General features: G+C 37.9%; 1 protein-coding gene across 1 annotated transcript in view; it reads left to right on the top strand.

The window, feature by feature from the left end:
* DST (dystonin) overlaps positions 1–13,545 on the top strand; it is a gene marked incomplete at its 3' end in the record, with an annotated part of 320,121 nt that overhangs the window by 200,339 nt on the left and 106,237 nt on the right. The window contains exons 37-39 of the mRNA XM_081998014.1: positions 381–469; positions 1,591–1,726; positions 12,143–12,295. Of these exons, the coding sequence (XP_081854140.1) occupies positions 381–469; positions 1,591–1,726; positions 12,143–12,295 (378 nt within the window). The remainder of the gene's footprint in view (positions 1–380; positions 470–1,590; positions 1,727–12,142; positions 12,296–13,545) is intronic.

The raw sequence follows: 13,545 nt of genomic DNA, 5'->3' as shown, positions 1-13,545 counted from the left end.
AACAACTTCTTGAGCATGACCATTGTACATCTTTATAAAGCTGCTTTAAACTGTGCCAACTATAATAAGTGGTTTTAAATGATTGACTAATTTTCAAACAAATAATATTTAAAAATAAATTCTCTTTGGCTCACCCAATAGTTTTCTAATACAAACAGCTTATTTAACCAAAACAAGTAGCTGGATAACTTGTCCATATATAAATGATACAATTCCACAGTAAACAATATTGCTCTAAGAATAGCTAGTATTTAAAGGAAAAAAATCAAGTTATTATACTATTGAGCTTAGCCCCAAATTGAAATACTGTGTTGTTTGTTTGTTTTTATTTTTATGTATGTGCATAGTTAAGTCTTGAACAGAGGTGGTTTATTTTTCAGATTTCCCTGGATGAAATGTCAACCAAGAAAGAACAAATAGCTGAAGCTCTGCAGACTACTCAGTCATTTTTAGCTAAGCACAGTGACAAGTATGCCGTTTTTTATTTTTTACATAATGTATATTACTTGAATCAGTACATACTGTTTGCTTAAAAAGAAATTATATCCTCATCTTACAGTTCCAATTACATTTTGCATACAAATATGTCAGTTTTCTTCTTTAATTTTATAATTTTGTCTTCCCATTTGGGGAAGCTTGATGCAGTTTTGTTTATTTCCAGAATTTGGCTAAGTTTATATACCTCTGTTCAGCTTAAAAAACATTAGATAGATAGTACTGTTCATTTGAAGTCAAAATGATTAACAAATTAGTAGTACATTAGTACTTGGAACTACATGTCACAAGTTTGTTTCATCTGTGCCTGAAATCACACTGTTTAAGGTCTTAAACTGCTGAGATATCTCATGATTCCTTGCTAGCTATGTTACCTTTCTTGACTGGTAATCAATAGACAAAGGCACATGCAAATGTTAAATGCTTTAGTGATAATTCACCATAAATTCTAGATTAATGTAGCTTCTTTTCCTGGATGACTGCAAGGAGATGATAGCTTTCATGAATATCCTCGTAGAATCATAGAATGGTTTGCGCTGATAAAGGTCATCTAGCCCACCTCCCCTGCAATGAGCAGGGACATCTTCCACTAGATCAGGTTGCTCAGAGCCCCGTCCAGCCTGACCTGGAATGTTTCCAGGGATTGGGCATCTACCACCTTTCTCTGGGCAACCCGTGCCACTGTTTCACAACCCTCATTGTCTAAATCTGCCCTTTTTTAGTTTAAAACCATTACCCCTTGTCTTATCGCAACAGGCCTTGCTAAAAAGTCTGTCCCCATCTTTCTTAGAAGCCCCCTTTAAGGACTGTAGGACTTCAGTAAGGTCTCTGCAGAGCCTTCTCTTCTCCAGGCTGAACAACCCCAACGCTCTTAGCCTTTCTTCATAGGAGAAGTGTTCCATCCGTCTTAACATTTTTGTGGCCCTCCTCTGGACCATAATTAACCTTGTAATTAGGCTATATTTTTTTCAGACTACTTTTGCCAATTCCCCACCACACCCCCTTTTTTTAAGTAAGGTAAGCAGGTGACCCCAGTGCAGGTTACAAATTACTCAATGAGATTTCCCTCTTCCGTTTTTCTTTTTTTCTTAATAGAATGACAGATGAAGAGAGAAATGAAATGGAAAAGCAAGTCAGATCCCTCCAGGAGAGCTACAGCTTGTTATCCACTGAAGCTTTGAAGCAGCTGCAGGAAGCACAGAATCTGAGTGAAGACAAGATGGAAGAAAAGGTAACAGGATTGAAACTTACATTTCAGTCTCTTTTGAGGTTTACTGCATGGTGTGGGAACCACTCATGATAAGTAAAAGAAGCAGGTGCAATTAACAGCATATAAAGGAATCTGAGATTTAATTGACTGAAGGTTTTGTGTATTTGCTGTGGAATACTGTGTGTGACCTTACCTGTGCATATGAACATTCTGCTCATCAGATTTTTTTGCAAAGAGTCTTAATAATGTGTGCCTTGCATGAAGAAAGATAAACAAATCATTCATCTCTTAACTCTTCTCTTAAAAGCCATTCTTTGACTGCTAGATAAGTCTGTGTTTCTGCTGCAAAAATGACGCCATAAAATAACATGTTAATCTCTCCCATACATCACTCAGAAATGTCCTAGGAGAGGTCTACTTTCAGTTTTTCTTAAAATTTATCTGGATATGAAAATGGGAGCACATTTTAACGTGATTAGCTCTGAGACACTACAAATACATTTGTTAATGGACCATAATTTTAAACATGGAATTCTCAAAAATTATGTTGCAAATGAGTGTTCTCATGTACATAATAGAGGCAGTGTCTGTGTAATTAGTTCAAATAATGTTGCCAAACTGACTTCATGCTTTCCATGCAAACTAAATGTAGTATTTGGTGCTAGAGTATCTGATTCCATATTGTTGAGTGTATATACAGAAGTGCTGTATGCTGTAAACATGAATAGCATGGTGGTTTTAAATCACATACTGTTTCCGAATATTCTAACCTTTCACAGACATTTAAAGCATGAAAATTTGCCTTTCAGGAATATGTTCTATTTGCTCACTCTGCAGTCATTTCTTCTATTGTCTTTCACTAACCCTATTTGTGTATGCAAAGCATAGGTTTTCAGTTCACAGATGCATGTTGATTTTAAATCTTTTATCACATCGTGTGCTGTTGAATGACTGACATAGATCACTTGCGCATTTGAGCTGCTAACATTCACAGCATTCCTCCAGGCCTGGTAAGTACATGTTTTTATGCTATCATGCATTCAAGTCAAAAGAAAGTTTAAAATACACAGTCTGAAAATAGTGATAGCTTTTCTTTTATATTCCTTTTTAGGTGAATAAAGTAATTGCTGGTGTCATTGACCAAACAACTGGAGAAGTCATTTCAGTCTTTCATTCTATTTTAAAAGGTTTTATTGACTATGACACTGGAATTAGATTGCTCGAGAATCAGCTGATCCTTTCTGGAATCATTTCTCCAGAATTGGGAGTTTGTTATGATTTGGAAGAAGCTAAAGCTCATGCTTTAATTGATGAGCAGACTCTGTTGCAGTTGCAGGAATTAAGTAATGCAAAGAAGCTTATTTCAGAATCATCATTATCAAATCTTCCAGTGGTATCAGCTTTAGAACAAGGTCTAATTTCGGAACATTTGGCTATTAAAATTCTTGAGAATCAGCTTTCAAGTGGGCACTTGATTTTGCCATCTACTGGAGAAAACTTGACTTTGCAGAATGCTTTCCAGAGAAACCTGATTTCTCCAATATTATATGCAAAGCTTCTGGAAAGACGAGACACATGTAAAGATCTCATAGACCCCAACTGTGCTGAGAAGATTTCCCTTGAACAAATGGTTTGTAGAAGCATAATACATGAAAAAACAGGATTAAGACTCCTACTTGTGAAACCACAAGAAAAAGGTAGAATCACATTAAAATGTGGAAGGAAAATAACTATTTTGAGGGCAGCCCATGAAGGACTTGTCGATCGGGAAACAATGTTCAGGCTGTTGGGTGCTCAGTTAATGTCTGGAGGTATAATTGACCCTGACTCAGGGAAGCGAATGACTGTGGAAGAGGCCATGAGAAAAGGGATGATAGATCAGGACACTGCTTGTGGGATCCTCACACATCAGGTTCAGACTGGTGGAATCCTTTGTCCAAATTCAGGACAACGCTTGACTGTTGATGAAGCTGTGCAATGCAACTTAATCTCATCTACCAGTGCACTGCTGGTGTTAGAAGCACAGAGAGGCTTTGTTGGACTTATTTGGCCTCACACTGGTGAAATATTCCCCATATCAACTTCTTTGCACCAAGAGTTGATAACAAATGAGCTGGCATTCAAAATACTAAATGAAAGACAGAAAATAGCTGCACTTTACATTCCAGAAACTTGTGAAGTAGTCAGTCTAGATAAGGCTGCACAATCAGGGATAATAGACATCAATACTGTATCTGTTTTGACCAATGTGACTTTACCAGATAAAATGCCCAATGTAGAAGAATTAGAGTCCCCTTGTAGAAATGCTGCAAAATGGTTATCGACATATGAATTCCTGCCATCTGTATTTCATGACTGTGAGGAGGAACATGAAGATTCTGGCACAGAAGAGCCGGTATGTCATAATGTAGATCAAGCTAAGAAATTATTCATATCATATCTGATGATAAATAGCTACATGGATGCAAACACTGGAGGAAGACTTTTATTATATGACGGACAACTGCAAGAAGCCATCAATATGTTGCTGGAAGGTGATGGTGCTGCGTACAATGCTGATGTGCCAGAAATGGAGTTTAATAACAAATACATAAGCCCGAAAGGAATTAACCTAAAGTCGGTGGGCAATGTCCACTTTAATAATGTCACAGGCAGTGTTCAGGCTGATCTTTCAGGTGCTGAGAATACTTCAAATCACATGAAATTAAATCAGTTTGAAGATTTTGGGAATTATGTGTCTTCACAGGGAGAAGATCTCCATGTGTGTAGACCAGATGTTTGCAATGCTGTTGGTACTGAGCAATCAGGATGTGCACAGATATTGTTAACTAACCCTACAGAACTTAGAAATGTAGTAAGTAGCACTCAAAATTCCATGAACAGGAATGTACTCAGTGGTCTTCTGGACGTTTCTGAGTGGACAGAACTGTGTAAGCATAATAATCAGAAGGCAAATTCAGGAAACATTGAAGGATATCTTCCAAAGGACTCAAATCCAAATTTTATTTCAGAAACAGAGAAAGAAGAGATTTATACAGCAGACAGTCTGGGTAATGAAAACAAGAATGATAAAACCTTACAAAATTCCTTGAGTGTGAATGATTTGTCAGAAAATGTAACCTGGAGAGAGCTGGAAAGGTGCACAAAATACAGGCCTCTCATATTGCAAGCTGACAATAGCACGATGGTACTGAATAGCAGCAAGAAAGATGTTTTTCAGAGAAGTCTTGGTTCATTCATCAGTGAAGATACTGAACATAAACTTCCAGAAGAATTCGTTAGTCAATGTGGTGACACACTACAGTTTGAAGATAATGGATATAGTGAGCAACCTCTACAGGACTACACTGATGTACGTAACAGGCCATCCCTAGAGGACTATCTTTATATACATGGCAGCCCATCCTTGGAGGATTTTACTGATTTGCGGAGTAAGCTGTGTCTAGCAGACAGTGGAGACATGTACTGCAGGCCATCATGGAGTGGCGATACTGTTATAGGTGATGGACCACTTGCGGGAGACAGTAACAGCACAGCAGAAAGGCTAACAGTAGAAGAAAGCAATCTTACGTTCAACAAGTTACTGCTATGTGACAGTAGTTCTGATTCATCAGTAGAAGGGAGTGATGGCATCCCACAGTTTGAAAGTAACTGCTTGCAGCATGAATGTGGTGAGGTAGCGTCTGAAGATAACAGCTCTCAGTTTGATGATGATGATGATGATGACAATGATGCCTACGAAACACCTCAGGTTGATGATGATGACAGTGATGTCTATGATACTCCACAAATTGATGATGATGGTTCCTGTGACACTCCCCAAGTTGATGATGGTTTTGATACTTTGCAGTTGGGGAATGATGATACACCAGAGCCAGAATTGTCTGGAATGTCAGGTCCATTAGGTGTTCAAGAGGAGAGAGGTGGTCTAATAACCCTGAGAGAAGAAACCAGCTCTTCTCAAGAACTTGCAACTAATGTTGGAGAGAGTATCTATGTAGATCTGACAGGTCTCCCTGAGAGTGTAAATACGCCTTCCGCAAGTGCTGAAACTATGGAAAGAATCCTTGAGGAGGAAAGGGAAAGAACAGGGAGTTTTGGAGAGAAGGAGCAAAATTTATCACTTACTCTGGAGAGTGAAAGAAGAAGGGAGGGGGGCCTTAGTTCTTTACGGAAGATGTATGAAGCAGAAGTACGAAACAGAAATGAGGAAGGTGAAATGAAAGTAGAGTGTGACTCCTATGAGGATGAATCTGAAGGAACACAGGAGGAGGAGGATTATGATAGTTATGATGGCTCTGACACTGATTCTGACAGTGATGAAGAAATGGATATTTTTTACTCACACCATCAATGTATAAACAAAGGTGATCAACTGTTAATTTCCTTGGGAGACATAGAAAATAGCGATGAAAATAATCAGAATATTGATGACTGTTGGTATTCTTTAGGCCACAAGAGAGGGTGTGCTTTGCCATTTCAGTCTGACCATGAAAGTGGAAAATTTTCTTCAGGGAAATGTGAATCTGCATCAAATGTTTCTGAAGAAAGATGCGTTAGTCTTACACGCACAAGTGAAGACGAGAGGCAGCAGGAAACAGAAGAAGAAGATGGGACTTGTGTCAGAAGTAAACATATGTCACAAGATACTACTGAGCCTATTCAGTACGAAAAAACTTTTGACAGTAAACAGACATCCTATGAGAGTGAAGAAAATAATAAAAGACAGCTTAAGGTTCAAAGTTCTCAGCTTCTTCATGATATTGTGACATCTGACATTAGTGTAACAGCCTTCCCAATTACAAAGCAAGCTACTGATGATGAAAGTACTCAGACCAATTTGCTTCTCTCAGAATGCTTTATTCATAGTATGAATGAAAACAATAGTACCATGCCAGTGTTACATTCAAATCATGGGCAAAGGCAGAGAGAAACGGTATTTGCAGAGGAAAAAGTATTAAACGATATGGCTGGTATGGAACAACTAAAGGAAAGTTCATCCCAAAATGACAATAAATTCTTTGTGGATACGCCTTATGTGAGTGATGGTGGTAGTTCACTTAGTGACCAAGTACCTCCAGTCACCATTAGGAAGCATGGACAAATAGGAAGAGGTTTTGAAATTCTTACAGAAAATAAAAATAGAGTAACTATTATGGAGGAATGTGATATCATGGGGCTAAGTAAAAGTCCGATTCAGATGGAAAGCCTTGGGGAAATATTTGATGCATCAGTAATTAAAGCTGATAGAGAAAGTCCTGTTTTGAGTAAAGAACAAGTAAATGTTGATCAAGCTTTGCTTGACATTAGAGGTGGTGTGAAATCAGATGAATTTAAGAGCGATATTAACATTTCTGCTTCTTTAAAACAACATACAACAGACATAAAAGAAGGCGGCTGTTCAGAATTGGATAAAAATGAATCCTGTTTCTTTGAGGGTAGGGAAAGAGGGAAGAAAGGTATACAGAATGAAAAGGATTTTCTGCTAAGTACAGAAGAAATGCATTCAAGTGAATTCAACACTAACTCTTTTCCCCCAGCTGATACAGTGAAACCAAAGGAAATTAGCATGACTAAAGCAACAGGGAGAGTTATCTGTCAAAATACTGACAATATTCCTAAAGGCTTTTCAGAAGACAGGAGCAGCAATGATACTGAATTTTGCTCAATAAAAGCAGATGCTTTAGGAACTGTTGAGTATGCCAAAGAATCAGGGGATGGGAGTGAAGTGCCACCTTCTGGGTGTCATACTCATACCACTGATGTTTCTTCCGCAATTCTGAGCAGCATAGGGACTGACTTGAATGATGGTGCCCAGAAAGAACATGAGACACTGAAAAACACAAAGGGAGAAAATGTCCTGACCAGTGAGACTTCTTCCCTTGGAACTGGTTTCAGAAAGCAAATGTCCATGGAGTCATTACAAAAGCAAAGAGGACCCTGCCACGGTTTTCAAGTAAAGGAAGGTGTTTCACAATCGCCAGAAATGTCCGACACACTAATGGAAGACATAAAGAGTATTTTACAAAGGAAATTGAAAATGGGACATGTTTACTGCAAGCAGGAGGATGAACCCCTAAGTTACTCTGATACCAAAATTTTAATGCAAAATTTACTTGCAATGGTTAGAAGCACCCAGCTTGGGAGTGACACGTCTAGTGAGTCTTATCTCAAGCAAATAGGCAATGCTGTTAGAACTGCATTAATGGTTCCCGCACCATGTACTGAGCCGAAGGGCGGTGATGCTCTTTCATTGCTTTGGCCTGATTGCAGAAGTCCTGATCTTCTTCGTGATGTTCTGAAGCAGGAATCCTGCAAGCAAAAGATGGATGATCCAGATGAAAGGAAGAGTAAAACAAACATGAAAGCTCCTGTTCCAAAACTTACTACTTCTGAACTTCTGGAGATTTTTCAAATCTCACCTGGAGATGAAAGTACAAGCAAGTTAGAGGAGCTGATAGGTTGTTTGCTTATGAGCTCACAGGTTGCTGGTATCACAACAGAACGAGAGGGTAGAGGCAAAGTGGATGGGCTTCATACTGTTTTCTCAACAGAACAGTTTGGATCAGAAATTCCTAAAGAGAAAACATTGGCAGACAACACAGTCGTTGCTTGGAAAAGTGACCAGGAGGATGGGAAGACCGACAGCTCGTCCAAAGGCTTTACTGAGCCTGTTTTTAAAACAGAAGAAGCAGTCCTGGAAGACTCCCCCACCAGCACGGTAAGTAACAACAGCTGGTATGTGTTATGTGTCCTGTATTAAAGGAATTGCATGAATCCTTCCAAGTGCTGGAAAGAATAATTAAGCTGGAAAAATGGTTGAAAGATTAAATGATAAATTTAAAATAAATTATAATTAAAGCAAGGACTTTTATTGCTTATTTTCAAGCCTCTCAGTTTGGAAAACCTTTTCTTATTGTTAAAACTAATTTTCAGGTTGATGGAGTACAGCAATGTTTAAAGTTAACAGCAAAAATGCGAGGACATTTGGCAGTGCTTCGAGATATGAAAAGCCACCTAGATAATCAGCAGCCTATTAGTAACAACCTGGAGATACTGAAAGATGAACTGGAACAACTAGAGGTAAGTAAAGTGTTCTTTATGCTTGTTGCTTCAGTGATGGGTGCTAGGAAAAACCCTTAGATAAAAAAAGAGATTTCAAATATAATTAAAGTAATTCAGATTTAAATGTCTGTCTTGCTTAGTAACTTAATGCATTTTATATATATTCTCTTTGTAGTCATTTGAATCAGGACTTGCTACCTTTGCAATTATTCTAAAAAAGGACATGAAGTTGACAGAAGAGTTCTTAAAGTTTTGTCACAGCGATGTTCCCGAAGAGAAACTTAAAGAACTAAAGATAAGCTATGACAATTTGCAGGAAGCTTTTTTGGTGGTCCGTGATACATCTTCAAAACGAGCAAAACAAATAATCTGTGCTGTTGACTTGGAAATGGTATGTTTTTATTGGTGTATGTTCTTATCTTGGTTTTTTTCAAGGTAATTCTGATAAAAAGAAAGGATTTGGTTTTGCTTTATTTTGTTTTATCTTAATATAACATGTATGATTCTATTTAATATGACAGAAAATGTGACTAGACTCCAGGGGCATAAATAAATATACAACTTCCCTTTCTAGTCTAAGCTTGCAGTATTACACCAGCAACTTTTAAGCAAGCTGCAGAGATTTTCAGACTGGATCACAGAAAACAGTAAAATCATGAATGACTTCATAGTGAATACTAATGATATAGAAGAGATGAAGAAAAGTTTACAGCTACTTAAAGTAAGTATCCTTTATGGCAGATGTTGGTGCTTCTGACGAATGTTACTGCCTATTATGAATTATTGGCTAGGTTTTGTATACTTGTTCATTAACCTCTATTGCTTAAACAGACAGCTAGAACTAATTACTGAAGAAGACAACTACTTGATAAACTTAATAATTGTGTTGATTTGCTTTTTATCTTGAAAAAATTTTTGATAGAGTTTGACTTACTAAGAAAACTCTTGGTTCTACTTACATTTGTTGCAATAAATCTGGCCCTTTTTGGAAATGTAATCTATAATACAAATATTTCAGTGCTTGAAATTGGATCTTTATGCATAAGATCTAGAATCTTTACTGAAGTTTAATTGCCTTCCAAATCAATTATATGTGAGAACAGAAGATCAGGAGAGATAAAAAGCCTCTTCATTATACACTTCATGAAATGAGTCATGAAAAATAAATCAGATCAAGATTTTAGTAAAGTTCATACACCTCTGTATGCATGAATGATAAAAATGGCATTATTTTACTGTGCTTTAATAGAGTTCCAGTATGCATGGTAATGTCATAAGGCCTGCACAGTGTGTAACCGTGGGCAGAATTTGCCACACTGCTGGAAATGGGACTTTTCAATGTGGTGTTAAGAATAGGAATGCTTTCAAGTAAATATTTTAACATTTCTGGGTCTTCAGACCTAGAACCTAGAAGTGTTAAACCTAACCTGCCCTAAGTCTTTCAGAGTTGAAGGTCAGCCAGTTTTCAGACATCCATGAGAGAGCAAAGAAAAAGATGTTCAAGGTCATCTTATTTACTACTTGGACATGGGCTATCCCAGAGGCAAACCATGCATAAGTTCAAATGTCAAATCTGAATGTGTCAGAATGATTCTTACAGAGAGTTTTGATTTACTGTGGCCAAACTGTGTCCCAAAAGCATTTTGGAACAGGAACTAAGAAACAGAGAGTGGTGATACTTGTGTTTTATTTGTACTGAATTTGTCTTCATCGCTAGTCATTTCCTTCTCTTCATTTACAGAACAGTGCTGCAGAGCTCGGCTGTAAAAAAATGCAACTGGAGTCCACTGCATTCGATGTTCAGTTCTTCATTTCTGAACATGCCCAAGATCTTTCTCCTAATCAGAGCAAACAGCTGCTGAGGCTCTTAAATACCACACAGAAATCTTTTCAGGAAGTACAGGAAGCAATAACATCTCAAGTGGAAAGTTTAGAGAATCAGTTACAGGCAGCACAAGAGCTGGGTGATCAGAAGGTTCGCCTTTCTGTGTAAATGTGTGCTGAGTGTTTTTGTCTATGGATGAGGAATTTTAATACCAGCATGCAGTATTAAGTGTATTCCTATCTTCTCAGATACATTCACAGTTCTACAATGATGGTGGTGATCAACTTTGGTGAATTGTCATTTTTGTCTTTCCTTGGTACAGTCACAGAAACAGGATATTAGATTATGGACAGATACAGTTTTGGGCATTAGGATCTGTACAGCCTGAGGTGATCATGTCTGCTCCTTCTAGCAATGAGAGAAATGTACCTGAGGTTTCTTACAGGTGGTATTTGTTTAGCGGCTATATCAGTAATTAAATAAAACAGTGAACTTTTCTGGTTGCAGCTGTATTGATCAATGAATTTCCTATTGCACCATTGCTCATCACTTCCGTCTTGCTAAAGACTTTCTTTTCCTCTGATTTGCCAGGTCATCTGCTTATGTGATCTTTTTTCTAGGTCTTTACAGTCAAAGAGCCAGATTTATATAAATCCTTGCTAGCATGGCTTGCTTTGACTGAGACAGGTTAGAGCGACAAACATGAGTAAATTGGCTAAGATATTTGCTATTCTAGGTATGGGCACTGGGAAAGCTATGAGTAAAGTTGGGACAGTCACCTCTTCAGCTGGCATGGCTGCAGTTGGCAAGCATAAGCAGCCTTTGTAGAGTCAAAGGAGTCTGATGAGATGCTGCAATGTAACTGTATCTCCTCCTCTCTCATAGAAGCATTGTTAAGACTCAGAATCACCACCTAACCCCCTGGTTTAAGCTTAATGAAAAGTGTTTTAGCATTTTGAACACTTTGTATTATTTTGCCATTTTAAGAACGTTTGTTTCCACCATACTCTGTGAAAGAAACATAAAATTGAGTAAAGGAAAGGCACAGATAACTTTTCTAGGACTTAGTAACAACAATGAGCTTGCATGTTTTGTTCTTTTCTACTGCTTAAAAAGTCAACATTTTCTATTCAGGTAACATATTATGCATACCAACAAGAGCTAACTCACAGTCACAACTAACCTCTCTTTTGATATCCTTTTTTCAGAATTAACAGTGTTTATCACAGGTTGCAAGCAGCTAAGAGACTGGATTTTCACTCCTGTGGTTTGGAGATTTCATCTTTCACATATGTGCATGGCCAGACTTCTACTGGGCAATTCCATCAAACATGGTCTCTTTTACTTACAACATATTAGAGGTTTATCCATAACTTCTGTATGTTATCTCACTCTTTGTACCACTGCTATCATGTTTACAGCATACTTTTAAAATGATTGCTTTGCAATATTGATGTTCAAAGGTAATTCCTATTAGAGTGTCTAGTTAGTTCCTGAAGTGAGGACCTTTTTTTTTTACTGTTCAATATTATTTGGCTCTAATATAGGATGTGGCTGAACGGCAGCAGGAATGCAAAGAGAAACTGCAGGAAATCTGTGATTTGCTTACACAGACTGAAAATCGACTCATCGGACAGCAAGAATCTCTTGTTATTGGAGACAGCAAGGCTGAGTTAGAACAATACCAGACCAAACAGGAGGTATGCACAATTCTAGTCCGATAAGTTAAAGATGACTTGAGTGCACAGGAGAGTGACTAGACTCTTTTGCTGAATAACAAGACTGTCATGTGAGAGGAGAGTAAAATAGATTTGTTTGACCTACCAAAGTACAGGCTTAATGGCGTGCATTTAAACTGTTGCCCATGAATACACCCCAGTATGTGCCAGTGGGAGGAAGGAAACTTTCAAACTAGGAGACACTAGAATAGGGTGTATGTAGTAGACATTTCAAGAAGCAGTCTTGGAGCAGGCATGATATCTGTTATATATTAGCTTCAAATTGTTCCTGTTGGATGTGATAAAATCACACTTGCTTATTACACTAAAATAATTTAACCAGTGTTTTAACTGGTATCAGGGAGTGCTTACTCAGAGTAAGTTCAGAGTATTTTGAGGAATTTTGCTGCAAGGCTTTCTCTTACCTGAGGCTTTTCATTGCTTCACTCTTGTTTTGGTTTGAATTCTGTTTTTTCTAGTGTTGCTTGCAATCACCTTGGTGTCCTCATGTTGTCACAGAGCCCTTTCAGTTTGCTTGCTTTCCTATTAAGACCTTGCTTTTCAGCTATATCCTGTCATCTATAAGCTTTTACTCTGTCCTGGCTGATACTGATTGAGTTTGATAGTTAAAGGACTGAAGGACTCGGTACTGCTCTTCTTCCTCCTTCTCCTAGTAGTAGTTTACTATACTGTAGAGCTCTACATCAGGTTTAGTAATTTATAAAGGCAGAAAAGTCCTTATTCATCTTGCCTTGCTTTACTTATCTTCAAAGTAACACACCTAGTTCATTAAAGTTCTCCTTATAGTGAGTGGAAAGATACAGACACCCCTGTGGTACCTCTTAATATCGCCTACCTGTCTTAAGAGTTTATGGCCTAAATGTGGTACCCATGAGAGTGAAGAACTGATATAGCATATGCTTCATTTTTTTTCTCATCTAGTGTTTGTGATTGCCTAGCAGACTAGTTGTTATTTGCTGACTGATTTCTTGTAGGCACCATTGTAGAAGTGTGTCTCAGGAGGGGAATGGGGACATTTTTAAAAAAGGTCTTTTATACATCAAGTCAGAGCTTTTGTCCTTAGTGAGCTGTTTGAAAGGGAGCACAGAGATCTTTGTCAAAGAAGGAGACTCTTGTCTTGATATAGTGTCCCCAGGAAAATCTTTCTAACATACTTGCTGAAGTGTTAAAACAAGCTACAGTTTTAGCTGCCAAAATATATTCTATAATTG

The sequence above is a fragment of the Phaethon aethereus genome, assembly GCF_964289735.1.
Source record: "Phaethon aethereus genome assembly, chromosome: 3".
Taxonomy (NCBI): Eukaryota; Metazoa; Chordata; class Aves; order Phaethontiformes; family Phaethontidae; genus Phaethon; species Phaethon aethereus.
The sequence above is the reverse complement of the archived record's forward strand: the minus strand, read 5'-3'. Positions and strand labels throughout refer to the sequence as shown.